This window comes from Morchella importuna (genome assembly GCF_003444635.1).
Source record: "Morchella importuna strain M04M26 chromosome Unknown Morimp01GS053, whole genome shotgun sequence".
NCBI classification, from domain to species: Eukaryota; Fungi; Ascomycota; class Pezizomycetes; order Pezizales; family Morchellaceae; genus Morchella; species Morchella importuna.
In genome coordinates, this window is record NW_025763450.1 from 208,126 (window position 1) to 232,037 (window position 23,912).

General features: G+C 45.4%; 6 protein-coding genes across 6 annotated transcripts; 2 read left to right on the forward strand and 4 right to left on the reverse strand.

The window, feature by feature from the left end:
• Positions 1–1,308: 1,308 nt before the first annotated feature.
• Positions 1,309–1,719, forward strand: LAJ45_10963 (uncharacterized protein; the record flags this gene model as incomplete). The annotated part of the gene is made up of 1 exon (XM_046120477.1): positions 1,309–1,719. The coding sequence occupies one exon, from the start codon at positions 1,309–1,311 to the stop codon at positions 1,717–1,719; it is 411 nt and encodes a 136-aa protein (XP_045966356.1).
• A 1,443-nt stretch (positions 1,720–3,162) lies between these two features.
• On the reverse strand, positions 3,163–4,378 carry LAJ45_10964 (uncharacterized protein; the record flags this gene model as incomplete). Its single annotated transcript, XM_046120478.1, has 4 exons — positions 3,163–3,171; positions 3,230–3,845; positions 3,902–4,228; positions 4,299–4,378. The coding sequence occupies 4 exons, from the start codon at positions 4,376–4,378 to the stop codon at positions 3,163–3,165; spliced, it is 1,032 nt and encodes a 343-aa protein (XP_045966357.1).
• Positions 4,379–6,915: 2,537 nt separating this feature from the next.
• LAJ45_10965 (uncharacterized protein) lies at positions 6,916–8,698 on the reverse strand (the record flags this gene model as incomplete). Its single annotated transcript, XM_046120479.1, has 5 exons — positions 6,916–6,956; positions 7,044–8,150; positions 8,214–8,285; positions 8,345–8,418; positions 8,514–8,698. 5 exons carry the CDS (start codon positions 8,696–8,698, stop codon positions 6,916–6,918), a joined length of 1,479 nt encoding a protein of 492 aa, XP_045966358.1.
• Positions 8,699–16,725: 8,027 nt separating this feature from the next.
• On the reverse strand, positions 16,726–19,217 carry LAJ45_10966 (uncharacterized protein; the record flags this gene model as incomplete). Its single annotated transcript, XM_046120480.1, has 5 exons — positions 16,726–16,828; positions 16,889–16,971; positions 17,049–17,362; positions 17,453–18,156; positions 18,208–19,217. 5 exons carry the CDS (start codon positions 19,215–19,217, stop codon positions 16,726–16,728), a joined length of 2,214 nt encoding a protein of 737 aa, XP_045966359.1.
• An 886-nt stretch (positions 19,218–20,103) lies between these two features.
• LAJ45_10967 (uncharacterized protein) lies at positions 20,104–20,784 on the reverse strand (the record flags this gene model as incomplete). The annotated part of the gene is made up of 1 exon (XM_046120481.1): positions 20,104–20,784. One exon carries the CDS (start codon positions 20,782–20,784, stop codon positions 20,104–20,106), a length of 681 nt encoding a protein of 226 aa, XP_045966360.1.
• Positions 20,785–20,837: 53 nt separating this feature from the next.
• Positions 20,838–21,159, forward strand: LAJ45_10968 (uncharacterized protein; the record flags this gene model as incomplete). The annotated part of the gene is made up of 3 exons (XM_046120482.1): positions 20,838–20,840; positions 20,917–20,961; positions 21,004–21,159. 3 exons carry the CDS (start codon positions 20,838–20,840, stop codon positions 21,157–21,159), a joined length of 204 nt encoding a protein of 67 aa, XP_045966361.1.
• Positions 21,160–23,912: the final 2,753 nt, after the last annotated feature.

Below are 23,912 nucleotides of genomic sequence, written 5' to 3' on the forward strand. Positions count from 1 at the left end.
ATTTTTTTTTTTTCGTATATCCTTTTTCCGCCAGTTCTATGATGGTATGAACATAAAGATACGGTTCGGGTTACATATGTAATTTCTCTCTTTTCGGTACTGGTTTTCCTGTGGTGAGGCTTTCTTTGGTCTTGTATTTCTTTTCTTGGTGATTGGGTAAATCGGGTATGTAGGGGATACAACAAAAGCGGAGGGTTTCATTTGTCAATACCAATAGAAGACGTTTTCGATTCTGCTCTTTGCCTCTAGCGTTTCGGTTATGAATCAATCAAGCATAGTTGTGGTTATATTTATGTATTTTAACGAGTGACCAGCCATGACGACAAGTCAGCTTTGTTTTAATGGTGACCCATTCTGTGACTTGTAGAATTTCAATGGATGATCTCGATCAACGTAGAATAGATGTGTTTTAATAAAGTTTCTTTCATGTGGATAGGGTCGAGAGTATTGGCTACCGAAATGACGGCTCCAGGTTCCACCTGAGCTCCAACACGAAAGACCAGATGACATACAGCAATCAAATTGCAAGAGGTGCTGGTCTAGGCACATATGATATTTCAATAGTCTATGGCCTGCAAAGCCAATGCTATACTGAGCTATTTGAGTCATTTCTTCTTTTGAGCGGTAGCATGGCGGTCTAGGCCTTTGTAGTGAGTTTTCCATCGATCACTGACTAGAGCAAATAATTGTTTAGACCTTATTTCCGAGTGATAGCTCATGATATGATCAGAAATCTTTTTTGTTTAATTCATTAATTGATATAATCAATCATTCTACAGATCCCTAACTTAAAGACAGAGCTACATTTAGTTTGGATTAGTATCCAGCCCTAGTTCCCATAACTTATATTATTTATAGCCGTTATAAGCCCGTTTTATATCCGTGTCTGTCTAGACTAGACCACCATCATATATAGTCAAACAGGTATTGCAAACCCCCATATATATTGGATCAGCAACCGAAAATTATTTCACTTGATTTTAACCCTCACATGCTCATCGCAATATAGTCTGTTCAGCAGAAATTACACAAACTAACTTGATGCCAATAATTAGACCGGACGAAAAGACAGCAGCAATCAGATAATCCTAGGGGCACGAGACTATCATCACCTGCCCAGATTTATGTATAACCGATAATTTATAATAGGCCTTCACACCACAGACTATAAAATGGATTTAACTATAAAATACTTGCCTATAACTATTAGCTAACTGTTTCAAAATTCCCTTAAACTTCTTTCCATTCACAAAAGCTCACTGAGATTCATACTTCCTGCCACACTATCTTCGTTCCGTAACCACCGCAATGCCTAAGCATCCCGCCCACCCACCTCCAGCACCCCCTCCCTCTCCTGATCCAACCGCCGTAGTTTACGACAGAGGCCAGGAAGATAATCGCCAGCGACCCACCTCTCCCCAACGCCCGCAGTCCCCATTCCCCTCCAGGACTTTTGAGCAACGACAAGACCCTAATCCTCGTCCCCCTAAACCCAAGTCTGGGCCTAGGCCTAACCGTTCTAGGAACACTCGTGCTGCTCAACGTGGACCTGTGCTTACCCAACCAACTCATGCTGCTCAGTTTCCCCCTCGCTCTACCAATACCGGCGCTCGTCCTGGTTCTGGGGGTGCTCGTACTGATACCAATGATAGTGCTGCGGCCGGTGGGAGGGTAAATAGGCTTCATAGGGTCGCTGGGTTTGAGAGGTTACGTCAGTGAAGATTGGGGGTCGGTTTCGCGAGAAGATTATGTTTTCTTTTTTTGAATCTTTAGTAGAGCTTTCTCGTATCACATACCTAGTACTGATCGAGATGGTGCGGACTTGCGGACCTGCAGGTCATTTTATTTAGTTATTTGCTTTTTCTTACTAGTATCACTTGGTACTTTTACCAATTCTCAGTCACTACTTTTACATCAGATCTTAGCACTTGATTAGATGCGCAAAATTCAACTCTTATTTTTTTCATAAACAGAATTAACCGTGGCTATATATATCATCGGTTTATTGGGATCAAGTAATTAGATAAACCTCAAGGAGTGGCATTTAGCCTGCTATAATAGTAGATTTCAATCAGAGTATTTACTAGCCCAGTTCTTAATTCGCTAAAAAAAAAAGCACCCCTGCGGTAATGATTGATTTGACATCTTATCCCCTCTCTGACAACCGCACTAGAGTCTCTACAGAAAAATCCCTCAAAACGATCTTAGATATGTCGGATTAAAATAATAAGGAAACTAAGATTCTCATCGAATAAAAGACATGGGGCCGTTCTAAGCCGCTGGCGCACACAACCCATTATTTATTCAGGCTACCTAGTCCATCCCTTATCCACGAAGCATTCTTACATAATTCTATGCCGATAAAATTCACAGGAGAGGGGAATGTTAATCTTTCTCTGAAGGTTATATTTATATTTATCCCTATAAACAGAGAGGCCCCTAATTAGCAAATGTTACCGGTAAAAAGTGTTTTCCGCTTGCGTTCACCTCCCAAGTACGTACCTAGTGAATGGAGCAGAGCATTACTACCTGTCGTTTGCCGCATCATAGTTTCGTTTGGGATCGAATGGCCGGTGTTGGCCAACGGACTATCATAGCAAGGATGGTTCCAACCAAGACCTTTGACTTTATCCCAAAGCCACGAGATTGGCCTATAGTACGAATTTTGTTTACGATCTATCAATTCTAGCTAGTCTAGCCTGCATTCCGATTCGTTTGGAGCACAGATCCCAAAGCTTGGAACCCCGCACCACATGACGGCCATATTCTATCGTTTTCTACTATTTTCCGTCACCAACACCATCGATTCCACCTCTAACGTCAGAATAATTACTGCTACATGTATTTATTGGTTGAAAAAGTACGCCGGCATCTATTCCATCCTATACCCATCACTCACCTACCAAACTTATACTTACACTACTTGTCTATTCCCGCTACTACTCGATACACTGCCACTCTTCCACCTATCCTTCACATACCGGCCTTAGATCCTGTAAAGCGCGGCTCAGCGACCAAAGGACGGCTTGGCACAACGCTAGATGTTTCATTTCACAGCTGATCACTCGCACGGCTTGGCACAAGGACCTCCTATTATATTTTGGACTACATCTACAAAAACTTCACTTCTCACACCCCCATCTTTTAGATAAACAATAAAATTTAAATGCACTAGATCCGGATATGTTAGCCATTTGTAATAGGAATAACATGAAAGCACACTACTAACCTGAGAGTAGTAATCGTTGAGCTTAGTGCAAGTCGATCCAGACACACAAGCAGTCGCTCCAGTCCATCCGACACCTCCGCACTGTGCCCACTTAGCTGCCAAAGCGCCAGTAGCCGATGCGGTTGCTGACGTAGAAACGGTAGTAGTGACTGGAATGGTGGTGGTAGTAGGAACCGCAGTAGTTGTTGACTTGACACTGGTTGACGCGACAGCAGTAGTAGATCCGCTGCTAGTTCCCGACCCGATAACAGTGTTGATTGATCCGCTCTCAACATATACGCCACTGTAGTACCAGTCCTCGGCAGCAGTAGAAGTAACGCCGCTGCCGCTAGCAGGCAGACGGAGAACACCCAAGTGCCAATCGGCGGAGTTGGTTGAGGTAGATGCAGAGAAGGGACCGGCGGTCTTGACGAGAGGATCGGAACCGACAGAGTGCCAGAGAGTTACGGTGCTGCCGCTAAAGTCGATCTCGTAGGCAAAGTTGTGCCAGACATCAGCGACCCAGTCGACGTTCCATTTCGAAACACCACCGACCATCCAGCGGAGGTTATTGTCGGGGTTGGTGTTGGTGTTACCATTGATCCAACCATATTTCATTTCTGTGAAGTGAGATTCGCTAGTGTTTGTTAGATACTAGCATCGAGCATATGGATGGAAGATTGTTGGACTTACAAGAAGTTGACCTGGTGCTCAAAGTTGGCGTTTGGCGCGTTTGTGTCGGACCTCTTCATGCTGAAGTGATAGTACAGCGTACCGGTTCCCAAGTTTGCAGTGGTCTGCGGGATCAACTCGGTTCTCCACATGTCAGAATTCCACTTCGCTGTGTCATCAATGGTGATCTTGACACCCTGGTTGGAGGTGGTATCGGCGGGGTTCTTGTAGTCAGCGGAGAGGTTGACATAGTCGGTTACAGCTCCGGTGCCGTGAATATAGTACTGGTAGGACCCGACCTGGTTGGCCCAGGACCAAGTGTTTAGGTCGGTACTGCTGGAGTAGTCACTGTTGATTTGTTAGTATCACTGCAGACCTTGCATATACAGCCGGCTTTCTCAGCCATTGGAAAACTTACTTAAATCTTCCATCCCAGATGACAGTGCCAGCACTGGCAAGTCCTAGCAGAAACGAACTGGCAGAAAGTAGGCCAAGCATATTGTTGGTAGTGGGTCAAAAAAACAGATCAACTCAATTGAACGAAGGAATGGAAGCTAGGCGCTGGTGGATGGACAAGACAAGCTCTTCAATCGCAGCGACGTTGATGGATTATAAGTTTCTTGACAGGAATCCAGTCTAGTATTTATATGAAACTTCCAATATTAATAAAGGGTTGTTAAACAAAGTCACCCCAGTAAATTTGCGGATCATATATTGAATCTACTATATCCATAACCCAAACCCCATCCAACCTAACAATTACAGTACTCCTAGAAGGCCCAAGAGGATAGACGGGGCGGAAATCACATTCCCAAATCCCTGACCCCCGTCTCGGACCCCTGGACGTCAATAAAGCTTAGAGTCGGAGATGCGGGGCGCCGGCAGAAAGGCCTAGCTGTCCGTCCGAAGTAGAGTAAGGTGACCTCCATGGATCATTGATGATTACTTATGACCATGGTAGGTTTAGCCGCCATCTGGAATATCGGCCCTGTATTGGCGAAACGACGACGTCGAACCACCAAACGAACTAATCCGGGAACGCAACCCGATAGGAGAGTTGGACTCGTACCTGATTATCGAAAAGTTAATATATGTTTATCTGGCGGAGAATTTCAAAACTTGTTCCTTACTTTTGTACGCGCGCGGCATGCATGGACCGTACCTTATGAATAGTAATTACTAGAGGATGAAATAACAGGAAGTAAATATAATCCTCCTAATTCTCTTATCAAACTCATTAACTCAGCATTAGGAAAGCGCACCTTGTTGTGAAAACGATCCTGTGAGCACGGGTACATGTAGGTACGGTTTGTTACAAACAACGCCAAATCATGTCTACCTAACCTCTCGTGGTTTCCAGAGATTAAAAAACGTTCAAAAACAATCAATCCCCTTGATCCTGTACAAACTGTAACTCGTTCGCATTGAGATAACCCGATTCGGTTTCCTCAACATATGGATCAAATACAAGCCTGCAGCTACAATTCGATATTCACCACCACAGCCGCCACGAACGCGTTAATTGCAGATATATGCCCAAATTACGACGCATGGGAGGCCTAGCGAAATTACTCTACTCTAGTACCTGAGTACATGAGTATCAACCACCCGGACAGACCAGCCCGAAAAACCGTTGGCTAACGCCTGTACGCCGCCACTTTATCGTTCATTCTCCATTCCGCACGTGCTGCTCCCCGGACGTCGACCACGAGGATGATATACCCCAATTAACGTTAACAATTCACCGGCGTTACCGGTCAGTCCAACCCAATCGGCACAGTGCACGACTTCGACGTCGAGACGCGGGGTTAATTAGAGATGGATGCATACATGTACCTAAGGTAGTACTCTACTACCTACTCTATCTGCTGGAGTTTGAGAGCACAGCTAGCACCACGACTCCAGTCCCACGAACGGGGTACGCATAGTAGAACATACAAATAGATGGATGGATGCAGAGCCCCGCTCCATCCAATCCCCACCAAATAACAATTTCACCGGACAAGGCAAAGGAAAAAGAAAACAGAAGGCAGAAAAAAACCTCTCTCTATTCGGGAAGCGGCGGTAGGGAAAGCTTAGCATTCGATTATCGCAACCAAGGAAAACTTGGCTGGTTAGACGTCACTTTAGCAGGCAACAACCAACGAAAAACCAACATCGTGAGACATAACAACTACTCTACATCGTCACCCGTCACGAGAACTGAATCCATCCCACCTCTGAATACGAGGGTACAATGTCGTCAACTCACTCATGAGTACAATAACTCTCCGTAGCACTTCTACTCTAGGTATTGGCAAGGAGGTAGAGGAGCATGACCAACCAGCAGCAACATGAATAAATGCAATAGGACAGAGTAATTATATTAGGATCGTCATTTATATTACATTCTAACAATTTCTCCTGCGCCTGCGTCTACCCCCACTGAGTGCAAGTGAAGGCGGGGTGAGAGGCCCAGCAATTTCATTTGTAAACAATTGCAAATAATAATGGATAAATGTAACCCACTCCCCAGCACTCTTATGCCAGTCAGAGCCCGTGGAAAATATATCTCTTATGGGCCATTTGCAGGACTGCAGCACTGACCAAGAAAGAAAATGTGCACAAACACGCGCAAGAGCCGGACCACGGGGTCATAAAGATGCTCTTGTGCCTACCCGTTTTGGACAGATACTCTGCTCCTCTGGTGTAACTTCCGAAAGCAAGAAAAATTAAGAATAATATTAAAGCAGAAACAAAGTAGATTCGCAAAACGTGAGTCGGTTTCCTGATTTTATTTATTTTCTAATTTCTCACCTCGTGTCTCGTTAAGTGCCATAGTATAGCTCTAACGGACCAACCCAACCACATGTCCCCCCTCGCTTTCTCTTTCTCGGCGCGCATAGAATTCTATGCGCGCAATAGTTTGGACCAAGGGACTAATTCCGAACGGTATTAGAGAGCAAATGAAATAAAACGCCAAAGAAACTCCCATCATCGCAACTTTTGAATAACTATACTGAATGACTATGTTCTGGGCTATGTTTGGGGTATGCCTAGTCCGCAAAATGTTGGAATAGAGCGGAAATGCTCTCGCCTATGATTAGTGTGACAAGGGTCAGCCCACTCGAGATTTTATTTGGGGTTTAATAAAACTCTATGTTCGAGTTTGAGATGGGCATACCATGGTGATTCCTCCTGATAGCCTCGCTGAGAAGTTGGCTTAAATCGATAATGGTCAATTTTCTAAGACCTCTCCTCTCCTCTTCTGGGATAGGGAAGCTGTTGGTGACAACAATCTGGTCGATGCAGCTACAGTCCTCCATTTCCCTCAAGCAATCGCCGCCAAAGACGCCATGGGTCGCGATACAGATGACCTTCTTTGCACCACCCCGCAATTTTACGTGTTCGGCAGCAGCGATCCACGAACCAGGGCGATCGATCATGTCATCAACGATCAGAACGGTTCTATTTCGAACATCACCAACAAGGGTAATCATTTTCTCGGAGCCGGGTAATCGATCAGCTTCATCTTCATCGTCAGAATTATCTGCGTCAATTGATCCGCCCAATGCATTGTCGGCGGGGTGTAGAGATGGAAGTGAATGAATCGAGGACATCATTTGCTCGTCGCCATGGCTAGTGGATGCTGCCATTGATGGAGATGGTGAAGGATAATCATCATCGACAATATGGCCCGAAATTAGACGACCATAGATGACTGAGTGAGCATGATCATCTGCATATTCATCATCATCCTCTTCATCTTCGGCACGGCTTTGGTGCCCATTCGACAATCCGGTACTTCCAATGGAGGGTGAATTAGTAGCAACAGTTGAGATTCCAAGGCCCGCAATAGGAGCCGACGCTCTAGGAGTCGTTCCGAAGTCGATGCTATTGCCAATAGTTTCATCGTATCCAGCCCCATCAACTGCGCCAGTGGTCTCCTTCCCATCACCATCGACACTTTCAGCGGGGGAATGCCTATGACTTTGGAACCTAGAACTAGCCCACCCATCCCTATTGATCCTTCTTCGATCGGTTGTGATCAATGCAAAATTAAGCTTCAAAACATCCGCGAGCTGTGTCACTCTCTTCGTTCCCCCCGGGTTCTTTGAGACGACGACAGACTCGCGCCAATTAGGAACGTTGTGTCTAATCCATCTAGCAAGAAGTGGTTCCGCGTATAGGTTATCAACGGGCTTCGTAAAGAAACCCTGCATCTGAGAAGCATGTAAGTCGACGGTAATGACATGGTCAACGCCAGCCACTGTCAAAAGATTTGCGAGCACTGCACCAAAGCCTCTGGTTAGCTTCTATCCCTAAATATTGCTTAGTATAATTTATTACGAACTTCTCGCGGTGATAGCACCTCGATGGGACTTCTTCTTTGATTGCTTTGAGTACGGGAAATACGGCATAACAGCTGGGAGAAAGAAATGTCAGCTGATAGGCCTCACAACATTAGCTTTCAAGAGACCATACCTGTAATCTTATTGGCGGAGCCTCCCTTGCAAGCTGAGATCAAAATTAAAAGTTCCATGATGCTGTCGTTTGCCCTATTGGGAAGGGAAAGGAATGTCAGCACTTTTCACCCATGTTGACTTTGAGATATTATTTCTAACCTTAAAAAAACTCATAGAGAGGGACTCACTTCTGACTCCCACTCTGCACAATGAACACATCTTGATCTCGAATGGAGCAACCAATGTCCACACTAGTCTCCCCATTGGAGAATTTCCGCAAGTCGCACTTCCCAAGAGTGGTACCGAGACGTTCACATATTGACTCTGTCAACTCCGGGTGCGATGAACCGGAAAAGATTTTGACACGACGCATTTTGCGAAATGGTGATGGCGGGAGATGGGTTAAAGAAATTCGAAAATTTGCATAAGCTGTAAAGGTATGATTAGATCACACTTTTAGGATAGCTGGGCCTCTGCTCCAGCTAGCTGCTGACTTTGAGAGCAGGCGATGAAAGTTTCCTCGTGGGGTGTATGAAGAAATGAGATATGAAGATCGAAGGTGGGGTGCTGCTAATGTTCGGGAAGAATTTTCGGGGTTGCTTGATGCCAAGTCTTCTTCAAAATGCGTACTTCATGTCACAGCCTTGTGTTAATGTGCGACAAAACCCTAACCCACACGCGGAGACTCAACTATGAAGTATGAAGTATGACTACATGTACACATATATACCCAGTTCCTCACGCTCTCTAAAATCTATCGGCCGATCTATGATATGTGTTTATAAAAGATCGATCCTCGGTGTAAAGCATACTAGGTTTCCCTGAGTGGGCTTTACTCCATGTATGCTATACATATGTAGTATTAGCCATGGTATGTATATTATAAAAGGACACTGAATCTCAGTATGATCAAAAGGACCAAATTGCAAAAGAGCGTGTAACCAGACCGTTATCTTGTTTAGATACCACATATTCAATTCGGGTGACAACTTATGAACATGCCTGCCATCACTTTAGACCTCGTCATTGTTCGCCTCTTAGAATAAGCAGCACATGATCCTCTCAACTTGGTGACAAACAGGCGCCCGCTTGGGCCCGATTGCAACAACTCTCCCTCAAAATCACAATCAAAGTTTGAATTCAATACTCCCAAAGCAGTGAGTTTCATAGAGTTACATTCTTCTTATGACTATCAGTCGTACAGGGGTTGAAATCGAAATGCTCCGGTTGATACTCTATCTGGATTGACTGTCTTGGATGCTGCAAGTCTCCGAAACATAACGCATAGCGGAGTCTGTTTTTTTGATAGGACAAAGACACGACAGGTTTCACCGCATCAGGGCAGAAGAAACCCTCCCACACCAACCTAGTACTTGGCGATGAAGTCTCACATATTTGTGACCTATCGTTTCCAAGACTTCATCTGATCATGTACGACCACGGCCATCCAACGTCGAGATGACAAGGCAACGTCGATTTTCCGCCTTTTCTGCACTGCAATACATGGAAATGTACATTTCAGCTTAACGTGTCTGAGAAATAATTGACTGGAGAAATGTGTCGCTAGCCCAGTAGGTACTATCTTTATTTTGTAACGGTATCGTCTACGCACAAGAACCCCCCGCAGCGCTTCGCATTGATCATTATCTAGGATTGCCCGTGGAAATCGTGGGCATCGGATTCGGTCAAGTTCAAAGATATGTAACATGGAGAGTCTTTTGGCTTACTGTGTGCGTAATCTAGAGAACTTCGCTGACGCTTACATGTCCACTGTAGTCGTTCATCCCGACAGCTAGATATCACCGAGACTCCAATACACAGCTAAAGCATGTCTTATAGCCGGAAGGCTTCTTAATCCCGTCGAGTCTATAATAGAGTGTTAATGTGCTTTGATAAAAAAGAAATCTGTGGCAAAATCAAAATGCTGGTCCTCGGCCATTTGACCGCAGGGGGATCCCGGGAGGGAAAATGTACATTTGTAGGTGACAACGCTTTCACTTTACGACATATCATTGGTACCGACTGGAGCACAGGTCTAGCAGCTTCTATTCCTATAGCTTTGCTGTTTAAGTCTGCTGGTGGAATACAGACTTATTTTAAAAAGTGACAAGTCTCATAATCTTCAGCTTTGATCTGACGAGTGATATCTCATGAAGTTGATGGAGTATCAAGATTGTGGTTGTGATTCAGACGGGGAAGTCAGAGAAATGAACAGACGATAAAGTTAGTCACTGATATTTGAATTTGACGAATTTAGTCTAGAGGTGTGCTGCTGTTGCATTCTACCCAATTGGTCAAATATAATACAGTTTCCGGTATTGGCGCTGATAACGGCGAGTCGGCCACGTCCTTCGGCCCGGACCAAGATACATATGCTTCCTCCCTTTTGAATTGAAGTTCGGCTGCTGTCCAGTTATTCCCCCCTAAGCATCGATGCATGGAACATGATGATGTCGATGGGGGGCGAGGCCCACGCAATCAAAATCAAACGGCGAGACCTTAGTACGTGTGTCCCCGTACATTTGAAGCAGAAAAATTTACCTGATTATCCTCTGCTCAGAGCCATCTTGCTTATCTGCGTGCAATTTAGAATTTTACCGATCTTCAACAACAAAATCTACACCAATCCGTATGCGGAATCGCGACCTGCATTTGATGTGTTTCCCCGAAGATCCTTCAGTGACAGGGTCATGCAAACTCAACTCCATCAAGCACATTCTCACTTACCCGCAATCAGAGCCGAACCACGGAGGTTCTTTGCTCGCTATATTTTATCACCAAGCTCAGCTATATATACATACATCTGCATTCGTGTCAAAACCGGGTTGGCAGAGCCGTGCGGTTTTGGCGATATCTATTGAATGTCATCCAGCGGAGTTTGATATATTGTCCTTAGTGGTTGCTCAACGCCAAGGAGGAAAAATTTCCCCACGCTCTCATTGGGTACTTAACAAGCCATATACATAAAAAAAAACAGGAGCTAGGCTAGGTACAAAGCCGAATCGAGTGAAGGGGTAATCGGAAACCGCCTCCCCCGTGAAATCGTGAGATGTTTCAGAATTAGATGTTGAAGAGGTGGGGTCCCCAGATTCTGATTTTTCCGACATGCAGGATGTTGTGCAGACTAGGCTTCTACTTTCCCCAATGGAAATATGGCATCAAAGCAATCTAGTCCCTTGGGGAACGCGACCCATCTAACACATCCGAATGACCAAAGTAACGCAAACAGACGTGCAAGGGATGCCTTTGTTGATTCATCAGACATTTTCAGCATGATATCCGGGATGTACACACAGAGATTCCTGGGCTGAACCAATGAAGAATACGTGAAAGGATGGGGCTTTATACTCATGCGAAGTTATCGGGATGAACAGGTGTTTGCGCACCTCAATCTGGGAAGATGCAGGACGCCAAAGACGTGTCATATAGTACCCGTCCGCAGATGATGAGTGGAGATCTTCAGCCTAACCAAGGGTTTGGGATCGGAATTTATTTCTGGATGCGAGGCCTGGGGAGAAATTTTTGGAGACGAAGACGTGTCAAGACTTATTGCGGTGTGAAAAGACGCTCACCACAATGACACACTACTGGCTTCTGAAACATTGTTTGAAACTTATGGAGGGTCAGCCCAAACACAATCAAGGGGAAGAGGTTATTGAAGCTATCTCCATCGGAGAGATGTTTTGAACTTCTCATTGTTTGCGATGCGGCTGTCAAGATAATTTCCATGTCGCTCTTCGGAGGTCTGCTTGTGTGTTGTCAATAGGTGGTCTGGACTGCTGGTAACACGAGATGCGCGGAAGACCGGTGAGTTGTCAGACGGAGCTAGGACTGCTGCCTTTTCTGGTCAGGAACGGAATTTTTAACGTTCGAGAAGCACGTCAGTTCAAGAACGATTAAGGTGCTACATGTATGCATAGAAAGACGGATTAGTGCTCTTGATTTCGTCTAGGACAAGATAGACGCCCTGCCAACCTATAAGTTAGCCTTGACCGCCAATGGCTAACAAAAGCAGACGTTGAAAGCTGTGGTGGGACTAGGTTGCAGGAATCCTCAATGTACTGTAGGATGTGGCTAAGGGCACAATGTTCAATAGTGAGCGAACTAGTCTTTAGTCTTAAGTTCCCTAGCACTGATAAAATGCGAGGATATCATTACCCTAGGGTGGTATGTGGTTTACAAAGCTCTATACATGTTCTCGACCACGCCGTTGGGGAAGAACCATAGATGTTTCTGCCGGGTCACAGCATGATATTGTATGCACGTACTTCAAGACGTATATACTATGCAGGCGATAGAAATCTGGAATATCACTCCTCGGCCTCCATCAGTCCATGCGGTTATCACGAGAGTTGAGACTGCTCCAGACATTTACGATCATATAGCGCGGTTTTGGAGTGATGTTTGCTTTTATAGTGCTTATCCACTACATGGATCTACATTTAGTTATATGACAAATAGAATGTTGCCCAGGGCGTAAATGATAGCTATCAGACTGGCCGGATAAAAGAGATGTTTTGCCAACTAATTAAGCTGATTGGGGGGGGGGGGGGGGGAGGAATAAATCTAGTATACAGACCGAACCCAAAAGAATAAAGACAAAAAAGGAATGAAAAACGAAAAAAAACTCAAGTTCTCCCTCCCAAAGGCGCCCTATCATGCCCCCCATATGATCCATGACCCACACAAAAGATTCTAATAATACCTTGGTTATCGTCCTGTAAGAATTTAAAGAAAAAGTGAATAACCCATCAATCAGTCGACTCAACGGTTATTACAAAAGAAACAACATAACAATAACAATAATAATGAACGCCGTTTCCCGGATAGGAATAATAATAATACAGAACCGTTAAACCATCCAATGCATCATCCCCGGCCTCCCCGCTAGACCAACCCCAATGTGTACTAACCCATTATCTTGTCGAAAAATCCACAAGTATCGCAAAAACACACCCCCGAGATGTTGAACTCAACCCCAAATCCCGATTCCACTGCCATTATGTGTTTTATCTTTCCTAGTATCTCTCTCCTTCTGCTGATGTCTTTTCCCTCTGCAACATCCATCTAGATCCACTATTGATATCCATCGACTTGGAGGTATGGAATAGGCCTTAAGCGTTATAGGTACATGGACGGCAGGTCTTGAGCTTGCAGTATTTACACTCAAACACAAACCAGTGAGGTCCTGATGCGCACATTCCACAGCGCCAGAGTAGGAGTGTGTTTTCGCTCTTGATGATTTTAAAGCTGTGGTGGCAGTAACCAGGAACGGCCATTTTTTTGGACTTAATTTTGAAAGATTTATTTGGGGAGGTAGTGGTAATAGGTAGGATTGATAACCAATGCGCAGTGGTAGTGGTAGTGGCAGTAGTAGTGACAGTAGTAGTAGTAGTAGTAGTAGGAATCAAAAGAATCACTCTTGTCTTAATTGTCTTGAAACTCCGTTTGCAGTGTGATCAGGAATCGGATACTGAATGAGAAATAAGGACCTGGGAGTGAGGGACAGCCCTCGCATTATATATCTACTCTGGGGGAAAGCTGGATCGAAGGGGTATTAAGTGAGGTGAGTGTCAGCATGGAAGGAGGTGGTGTGGGCCCTCAGACCTCTCTAGTCTCTACCCTCCCCATTCTCCCTTAATCCTCCCTCCCTCCTACCAATCGCCGAATTTTTATTGCGGCTCTATTTTCCCCATGACTCTTTTTTTTATTTTATTTACTTACCACTTGATCTCTACCGAAATTAACTACACTCAGGTTCCTGCTGTGAGATCGTCCAACTGATACGTCAGACAGGCACATTGGAGAAACTCGAATATGGAGGATCCGCCCTGTATGTCTGCCTGCCCTGTCTGTTGGTTGGAATGTCTTCTTCTTTGTATGTATGTACATAAATGTATGTATGTATGAATGTATGTATACATGTATGTATGTATGAATGTATGTATACATGTATGTAGCCCTGGCCGACAGCACCATCACCCCTCGAGGGCTAGTGGTTCATGAAGAAATGCTCATTGTACTCAAGTAACAGACCAAGTCGTTGACCACGACGAACGCCTATACCCACAACGACCGCATCAAATGACTTCTCAGATCAGACCTCTACTCTCACAGGTGACAAAAAGGAGTTCCGTAATAATTCTCCTTTCGTCCCCTCAACCCTCCCTCCAAATAGTTTTGTTTATAGCCAAGGCTAGCCAAGGGTTGCGTGCAATTGCAATGTTTAACCACCCCCCTCATCCTAATCGAGAAAACTTTCACCGCACCCACCTTGCTCCGTGAAATTACTTTTTTAGTGGCTGCTCCTCCCTCCATGCCCCCCTCACCCTCCCCCGTACCAAGCTATCGGGAACAAAAATCCAACAAGTTGGTTCGGTGTTCTACGCCTGCTGCACCTACGCTTTGACATTTCTGCGCGTTCCTTGTTGGTATGGGGGGGGGGGGGTAGGTTGAGGTGACTCGCGCGATACCACCACCCCTAGCTTTCCCCGAAGGGATACAGTGCTTTGCTGCTGCGTTCTGCATACGTACAGTGGATCTTCCAGAAGCCTTACTTGGGTAAAAGGAAACAAGGGCACACCACGATCAGCTGGGATAAGTTGTTTCCTCCCTGTTTTATCTATCATTATCAATCTCGTCATTATTAGACGCACCTCCCCCGGTAGGGAGTAGCTGGGTAGGTAGGTAGTACGGGTGGGACGAACTTCATATAAAGGGGAAAGGATATAGAGGGAAGTTCTTTTATCCTTCCTGGCTGGAATGGGTTCGTTGCACCACTGATCTTGTTTCCTTTTTATTGCCTACTACTTTTTTCTCACCATCGATCAATGGCAATTGGTAGCGTGTGTGTGTCTTTTTATTTTTACTTCTCAGGAATCATTGTGGGGGTAGAAACTCAACAATGATAGTGGATACTAGCCAGGTAGGTATGGTAAGAGGTGAGGTCGTCGCAGAGGGAGGTACAAATGACTACAACCAGGAAGCACCTCGCCTTTAACGGAAGAAACATATGTTTCATCCTGTGCCCCCCCTCCCCAAAACGAAAAATCCCGGGCGATGGGATGTGGTGTGGGGGGTGTGGTGTTTCCTCTGGTACTGCTAGGTATTGCTACGGACGTTAACCCAATTTAAAGGACCGTGGAACCCCCCCGGCCCTCCCCCCAGTAATCTTGTTCAAAGTTGCACAACCACCACTAAGAACAGCACCACCACCGCTATCATCATACTGACTACATGTTTGCCCACCCACCGGAATTGGTAGAAAATACAGACGTTTTTGTCACAAAAAGGTTAACTAGGTATTCGGCGTTTGTTTTTCCTGACATGACCGATTTGAACGGACGGGGGGGCAGTGTTTGCTTTTTCTTACCTGGCTATGGATCAAGTCGGGATTTAATACGATCAATTTAATACTCATCACGCGAAGTGAAATTGCAATACAGAAAGTTACGCCGAATACAGTAGTCAAAACTGGTTTTAAAATTTATCTTCTTGCTAATGGGTTGATTCTTGTTGTCAAACTGGCGAGTATTAACCCTAACTACACCTGATATGAAGTCCCAAATTCACCTGGCCGGCCGGCCGACACAACGAACCGGCCCATGAACAGCATATTCTCGAAGCTGCGGTTTCTTACTAGTAATGCACCCACACGCTTTCTAGCTTGCTTGCAGGAGCTGAACCAATCCCTCGGTTGTGTGAAGCGGTCTGTGAGTAAAGGGTGAGGTAGGTAGGAACGGTTTTTAATATGGCTGATCCCTGCCCTGTCTGTCGGGTATCAATTCCTCTCTTTTCTCGGCGCGGCAGTTGTCACATCGGGGTACAAATACGGAATCGAATTCCTCCCAATTAAATAAATAACGAGTGAGAGACGGAAAGAAAAGACGCGCAGAAACATAGAAATTCAGGGAGCCGCGTCGCTTGTCGGTTTATTTGGAAGAAGAAACCGGGCAAGGGTTGTGAACCGTATGCATACGTAGATGAATGGATGGGGTGGATGGAAGCTTGAGAAGAAACAGAATGCTCAGTTCCAGGTATGCGGGACCGATTGGATTGGGAACATAATCCCAGCTCTTTTTTTTTTGCTGAAACCTCATATCATAACCCTGGTCTGAAGTGAAAGCAAACTTAGGTCAGGTCCGCCCGAACGATGTCTTACCACCCTACCAAATGACATACTGCTACACATGAGCAGTTACATATCTATCGTTGGCTCACGGTTGGCATTAATTATATTGACTCCCAAACATAGAATGTCGCCCATAACACGACTATGGTGATGCCTTTTATATCAGGCCCTGACATAATGAGAAAAGTAAATAAAAATTAAAAAAAATAATAATCATGAAATATCGAAACATGACCCCGCAGGACGGCCCTGACGTGACATCCAGGCCTTTATTGCTCCAGCTGGCCCGTACTACAAGTCCGTGCCTTCAAACATATTTTCCACTCTTTACCGCATTTATAGCAGAACTCCGCTTTACATTGACAGGTAATACTAGATGTGGGCAGATAGTTAGAAGAGGTGGTGAGTCAGATCATATAGGACGAAACTTACTGCTCACACCCATATGACTTCTCTACTAGGTGTTGACATCTGTGACACTGTACCCACCCAATGTTTTTTCCAGCTTCCAAAACCTATCCATCAATAATCCTCACGATAATTAATGCCGGGAAAGGGGAGCAACATATATAGATTAAATATAAATACATACCTCCATACTGTCACGATCCTCCGTACAAACCCCCCGGTGCTTCCCCTTCTTGCAGTGCGTACAGGTTATCCGCCGGCATTTTCGACATTTCGCATCATTCAGTTGGATGTTTGCTGGCGGGATAAATGTGTTGCAACGCTTGTTGTAGCAGTAGGTTTTAACGGCCGTTTCGTATTCAAGCATCAGTTCATTATAACGCGCAATTTTAGTCGCACCCAATAGAGTACCCGCCACGGAGATGTCGATTGTGGTTGTTCCGCAACACTTGACCGGGAATGAGCCATGGGGATCATTCAGAGCACGGGTAAATAGAACTAGACGCCAGCCCATACCCGGACTATGTGAGCTATCTCTTTTCTAGAAGAATAATATGATTCCCTAGGGAAACGGTAGATATAACGTACTTTTTAAGCACCCTTTGCAATAAGAATGTAAGCATTCTGCGGGAACTTGGACCATGGAATTTCTGTCAAACTCCTCAAGACAGACAGCGCATGTCGGCCTGGCCTGAGCCAGGGCCCCCTCTGAAACCGCTCCCAATGGTGTGACAGTAGCTTTCCCGTCCTTCCCAGTGAATTTGTTCAACAAGCTCACCGAGTGTTTCCTTAATAGGCTTCTGATTGGTGTGCTCGTTGCCGAATTTTCTTGAGGCCGAGAGGTACTATTGAGATTGCTCTTGGCGGGATCTGGCAAAGATGAAAAAGCACTGGATTTAACCCCATTCACGGCCACTATCGGACCGCCCACCGGAGAATTGATCTGTTCGGATACACTACTCCTCGAGGATGAAGAATCCCACTTTGAGGACGTAGACCGTCCGCTCGAGGACACAGAGCCCCTCGAAGACGTAGAACCCTTTCCTCTGCTCTTCCTGGAGAAAATTCTCACGATTAAATCCCTTGCACTCTCTGTCATTGTCGCCTTTTCAACTTCAACAGAGGCATGTATTTGAGGCTCCACCGTTGATTGACTCTCGGCCAGTTTGTCGTCGGTTTGATTCCGAGAGCTTGTAGAAGTTCGTAAAGATGATTCTCCGTCGTCGTCAGTGGATAGTGAATGAGTATCAAATAGCCCCGGATTGTTTTCTCCCCAGGATGACGTCACGTCCCTAGATATCGATGAGCAAGAAGACAGTGAGGATGACGATGATGATCTAGACAATGAATTTTGAATCCGACTGTTATCTGTCTCCCTAGTTACTCCTTTCGTTTGTTCTTGAAACCCCCGTATACTTTCTTCGACAAATCGGACTTTCCTCTCCCCAATGCTACGCCGTCTTACCCCAGTTGACATGGAGCTTCGGCGGTTTCCATGGCTACTCTCTGATCCAACTGAGCTCTCACCAGCCATTGACCTTCTATTCGCGGTCCTTGCATTGGATTGGTTGTAATGTTGCACTTCCCCAACAAGGCTGGAGGACACGTTGGCCGATGATGTAGGTGATATGACCTCAGGCGTAGGAGCCTGATATAGGGGAGTTGTAGCAGCTTTTGATAGGTGGCTCCCCGAATGTAAATTTGTCTTCGTGTTAACGGGGCGAATATCCCTCGAGCTCATGGGTCTCTGCATAGGCGGCCGCCTGTCCATTGCTGATTGATTTTTCTGTTGTTGCCTTTGGGTCTTCCCATTTTTTGAAGAGCTCGAGGAGGGGTAAAGCAACCGTGAGTCTTTGTCAGCTGTTGGAATCCGCACGTCTGAGGAGCTGGAGGAGGAGGGACTAGTGGATTGTTGACAGGTGACCTGGGGTAACACGGCAGCTTCACCAACCCTCCTGAGCTTGTGCCGTTGGGAAACTTGTTCTTCCTCAGCTTGAGCGTACCGCCACTGTTGTCGCGAGCTGCGCACATGTCGCGCGTGTATATTATTGAGATCCCGTATGTCCTGCTGTAAAACCTCGAGCTGGTCCTCAAGCGCCATGATCTCACTAGGACGGAGATGCTTCTTCCATGCATCATCGTCATCTTTCGCAACTATCTGCCCCCGTCGGCTGGTTGGTGTTACTACCGTGCTACTGCCGCTGTTGTTCCCTCCAAGCTCGAAAGCTAATGCAGCGGAAATGCTCTGAGTGCTCCTCCGCCGGTTGTCGGGGAGTGCCTTCTGAATGTTTTCAAGGCTCCGTACAACTGTTAACCGGGCGGCGTCGATGTCGGACGTATATCGTGGGGCCATAGTTATTGTCGTTATCCTCGCGTCTGCTGTGTTGATTAGCAAGCTAGACAATAATAGTTATCTCATGTAGAGTTCAGTACGTACCAAGTCAGTTATTGAAACGGCAGACTTACTTTACTCGTGACTGAAGTAAAGGAAGATGCAATGATGTCGATACCAATCGCATGCAAGGATGATGTATCTATCATCAAGCTTCTCCGTACTGGCGATGCGGGGGCTGGCTGCTGCAAGGCTTTCCCGAGCTGTCTGATCTGTCCCACCAACCATTTTTTTGCGGGAAATTCCGAAGTTGGCGTCCAATTGGATCATGGAACGTTCGGCAGCAACAAGATACCTCGATATAAAAGATATAAAACAAATAAACTCCCAATGATCCGATCCGGGTCAATATTTGCTTTCGGGTCTATAAGCGAAAATGCAAGAAAGCCGTCGACTTTGAAAGAACCAGTTCTGGTCAGGCTAGAGATAAGATGAGAACATTCATAGACAGAACTAGAAAAAGAAATGTTTGTAGTAAATTATGAAGGACAGTACTGTTTTATGAATAATTCGAACCCACCGTATCTAATTGGCCTGAGATTTTTTTAGTGGACTGTTTGGTTTCTATATGGCGGGGTCTAATATATGTGATATCTATGTTGGTTTAAGTATTCTGAGTGGTGAACTTTTAGGATCATGGTTTATCACTCGTTGAGGTGTGAATGTGTTTTGAGGGGGAATAATATTAACTGATATTAACGAGATCTACATGTAGTTAGCAGTTATATTCGCGGATATGACAGGATAAAGTGTCTATATCGTGTTGTTGAGCCAATTTGAGATTTTTATAATGCATTACATAGAAACCCGCTAACATGCATAATCATCATTTACCAGCACATATACATTACAGCTCTATCCCCTCCAGGATATAATCAAACTTTGCCCACTCCTTCGGTCTTGGCTCAAACTCCCCCAACTCCCATGACCACTCGACAACCTCCCTATCAAATCTCTCCAGCATCCACTCGGCCGTCATATCCATTCCCGCCGTAATGCCAGCACTACTCCACACCTTTCCATCCACTGTCCACCGTCCTTTTAGCTGCCATTTTACTCCCTTTGGCACAACGCCCAACCTCGCCATCATCGCTAAAGAAACCCTGTTTGTCATGGCAGATCGACCCTCCAGCAACCCGGCCTTTGCTAATACCAGCGATCCCGTGCACACCGTCAAGACACTCTCAACCTCATCGTATCGCTCCAGCAAAAATTCTTTCACTCCAGGTTCAAGCGGGGCAATGGGGTCCTGGCCGGGAATAAGAAGGTAATCGAGTTTGGGACAGGTTGTATAGGTGCAGGTCGGGGTCTGGAGAGGCCCACCTGCGGGTTGCATTGGAGAGAGGCTGTGAGAGATGAAGTGAAAGGTGATGTGTGGAGCTTTCGCAGCGATTGCGGGAGAGGGGCACGCAGCAGTGACAAAGGATGAAGTGATGTTATAGATGAGGTCTATGGGTCCAATTGAGTCAAGGACTTGGTAATCACTGAGAAGGAGCACGCCAAAACTGATGGGGGATTCTTGCGTCATTTTGGTTATGGTAAGAATTTACCTGTGGGTATTGATCTGATTGAGGGCTTGAGATGGTAAGGAGGCTGATATGTCGCTTTATATAATTGAGCAGTCACATATACTAATCACGTATGTACCCCGCTCTGACAGTATGAAATGACTTCACACACACACACACCCCGCTCTGACAGAATGGTATGATTCCCCTCCAGTCCTAAATTCAACAACGAATAATAGCCACATACTACGCTTGAACTCTTCACGGGTGTCGTGACATTCCTCGAAGCTAAAGCCGAAGCCGAAGCCGAAGCCCGAAGTCCGATGGTCATTATGCAGTACAACGGGACCAAGGCGGACTTAGGAGTTATTGAAATTCATTTTTATGAGGATTGAAGATGGTTCTTATGTTGTTATGATTAAACCTTAGGGCCCGTTCGGACAACCCAATAATCTAGATTATTGGCGATAATCTGACGGATTATCGACTTTTGGATTATCACAATAATCTATGCTGTTCGTGCAATTGAATAATCCAACATTCGGAACTCCTGATTATCCAATAATCCGCCAAGAAAACAATCACCTCCGGAGGTAATTATTCCCACACAACACAGATATCCTGAGAGCTAACGTTATCCGGACATGTAGATTATCCACTTATTTTGAGTATTATGATTATCACTTCCGCTACCTGATAATCCAGTCTGTCCAATAACCCGAAGAAATAATCTAAGGTTGTCCGAACGGGCCCTTAATTGATTGGAGTTAAATAGTTATCAAGTTGATCAGCGCGGACTCGCTACGAAATCACAGATATATCCTATTTCCATACCCAAATATAAGGCACTAACCAAGATTACCTCGATCGTACTCGAATATTCAGATAAGTATAAACCGGTTTACATTTTCAAAAATTAGCATCGGGAATCGCTCTTGAATTGTCTGCAGCCTCGGTTCCTCACTACATGGATTATCGTCCAACCCGAAACCAGAGCGCAAGCTCGAAGGTAGAGTCAAAAGTTCTAAAAGTTCGTCATGCGCATGCGGAAAACGCCCAGATTGAGGGCCTTCGGATAAAACCTGGCGAGTGGCACTGAAACCTATCCAATCCTGACTAAAATGAAACATCCGACATCAAGGAAACCACTAAGAGAGAACTATCATATCGGTAACTGTACCGACATCTCGGAGGATATATCCAATCGGACAATTTTTTCACAATCTTGTACACGCTGATCATCCCGATTCCGTACAAATTTACTTTCGGTGTTACGGGCACCGTGTAGAGTACTAGACTTCCCCACCTAGAATACTGTATGTATACAGTACATAAATAGATGTACACACTATCAAATTATACACAAAGACGTGTCATATTAACGATCTCACCACCATTTAAATTATCCACAGAGCGACATCCTGTACCACCCAAAATTTCCCTGGTAAGATTTCAGGGCATGTCATAATACCATGTAGCACACCTAAAATTACGGACCAGGATCTCTCCCCATACCTTCTAGAAGTGCTACGATATAGGCTAGGTGTTAATTATTTAGCAGCTGTCAGACAGGAAACGGATATCCCGAGGACCGATTTCATCCCTTACCGGGCTGTGGGTAGACACGTAATGATACCTATTAATCTAGCCAGGCCGCCGTCTGAGGGTGGGGTTCAAGTACATTAACCCTAACCCTATGACGATAAGATAAGAAACCTACTTGTGTGTTTCGTTCATGCCCGAGGAATAAATGCGTCGACCGGCACGTCGGGCTTACCCGAGGGTTGGTAATTGGTAAGACTGTGATATAAGAATATCACGGTGGGCTTAGAAGGCCTTTGGCTCCATGTGGTACAGATTGTGAACACCTACCTATTGAAAAGGAGTTGCGTTGAACTTGGATGGTCATCAATTGCCCTTTGTATCTTGCTGCCTCGAGGACTCATTTCGTCCGTCAAGTAGACCAAATTCTCCCCTCAACTCCTGGCAAGTCTCAGGACACGCCCCATTAAACATCAGAGTAACCGACTGGGGTGCCCACCAAAAAAATGTCGGAGCTCATACGACTAATTCCGGTTGTGTGAGGACTCCTGGAGAGGCTTCTTTAGACCACTAAGAACGGCGGATGGATAGGTCGTCTCATATTCTATAGCATAATATACAAATCACTTTCGAGAGCGTCCAGACTGTTATGTAGTGTGACAATTTACGCTATTGAGCACGTGACCATCACTATTTTTTATTTCTTTTCATTGATTTCTGGGTACAAGCATATCGCATGCAGCTAACGCTATGGCGTGAACAAAACCCCAACCATCACTATTTTATTAGCTAGACTATTACTACCCTCCCCTCTTGAGGTAATCATCCCCGTTGTATGCGTCCGTTGAACTTAGATGACAATATCTTATTCGCTAAAAGAGAAACCTCTTAAATGATGCGCGCCAATATTCGGCTCTTCTGTTGAACGGCACGCCCTGATCCCGAGGTCTGTGGACCATGGACCAACGATTCTACCAAGTTGGCCAGTGGGGTCATTCAAACATAAGTGGGGGGTTCCTAGGTGTCCCATAAGCCTGCCCCTGCGCTATACATATGCACTTAGAGATCAGCATAACCCCTCATCCCACTCGCAGAAAGTGCAAAAGTTGGGCGGCAGACTTCGTTGCTCACAAAATGAGGAACGGTTCTAGTGGTGGGGGTGTTCAGTTATGACAAACGAGAGGATTTGCGGCAGATAACGCCGGCTCGCGGGGAGGTAGCCTTTCGAGTGACAAAGTGTGATTTGATTAACGTAGGCAGGTAAGAGTCCTTGCCTTGCTCAGAAAGCGTATATTGAATACTCTTATAACCAATATCACCACCATGAAGATAAGGTAGCTACGTAGAAGCTTGAGGATGAGGGTATAAGTACTGTTGTTGTTTGGCTATAGCCTTGTACCCGGGGGTGCCGGAAAGTGATACAACGTTTGACCTAGCAACGCGGAAATCAATTTTTAACACAACACAATGCTTGAACAAGATAGATATTTTAGTCATATGCATGATACATGTATGGGGTGGTAAATGTGTCAAAAGTGATTTTACCACCGGTGGTATAAGCATTGAATTTCAGCACTTGTGCCGTATAAACACTGAATTTCAGTCT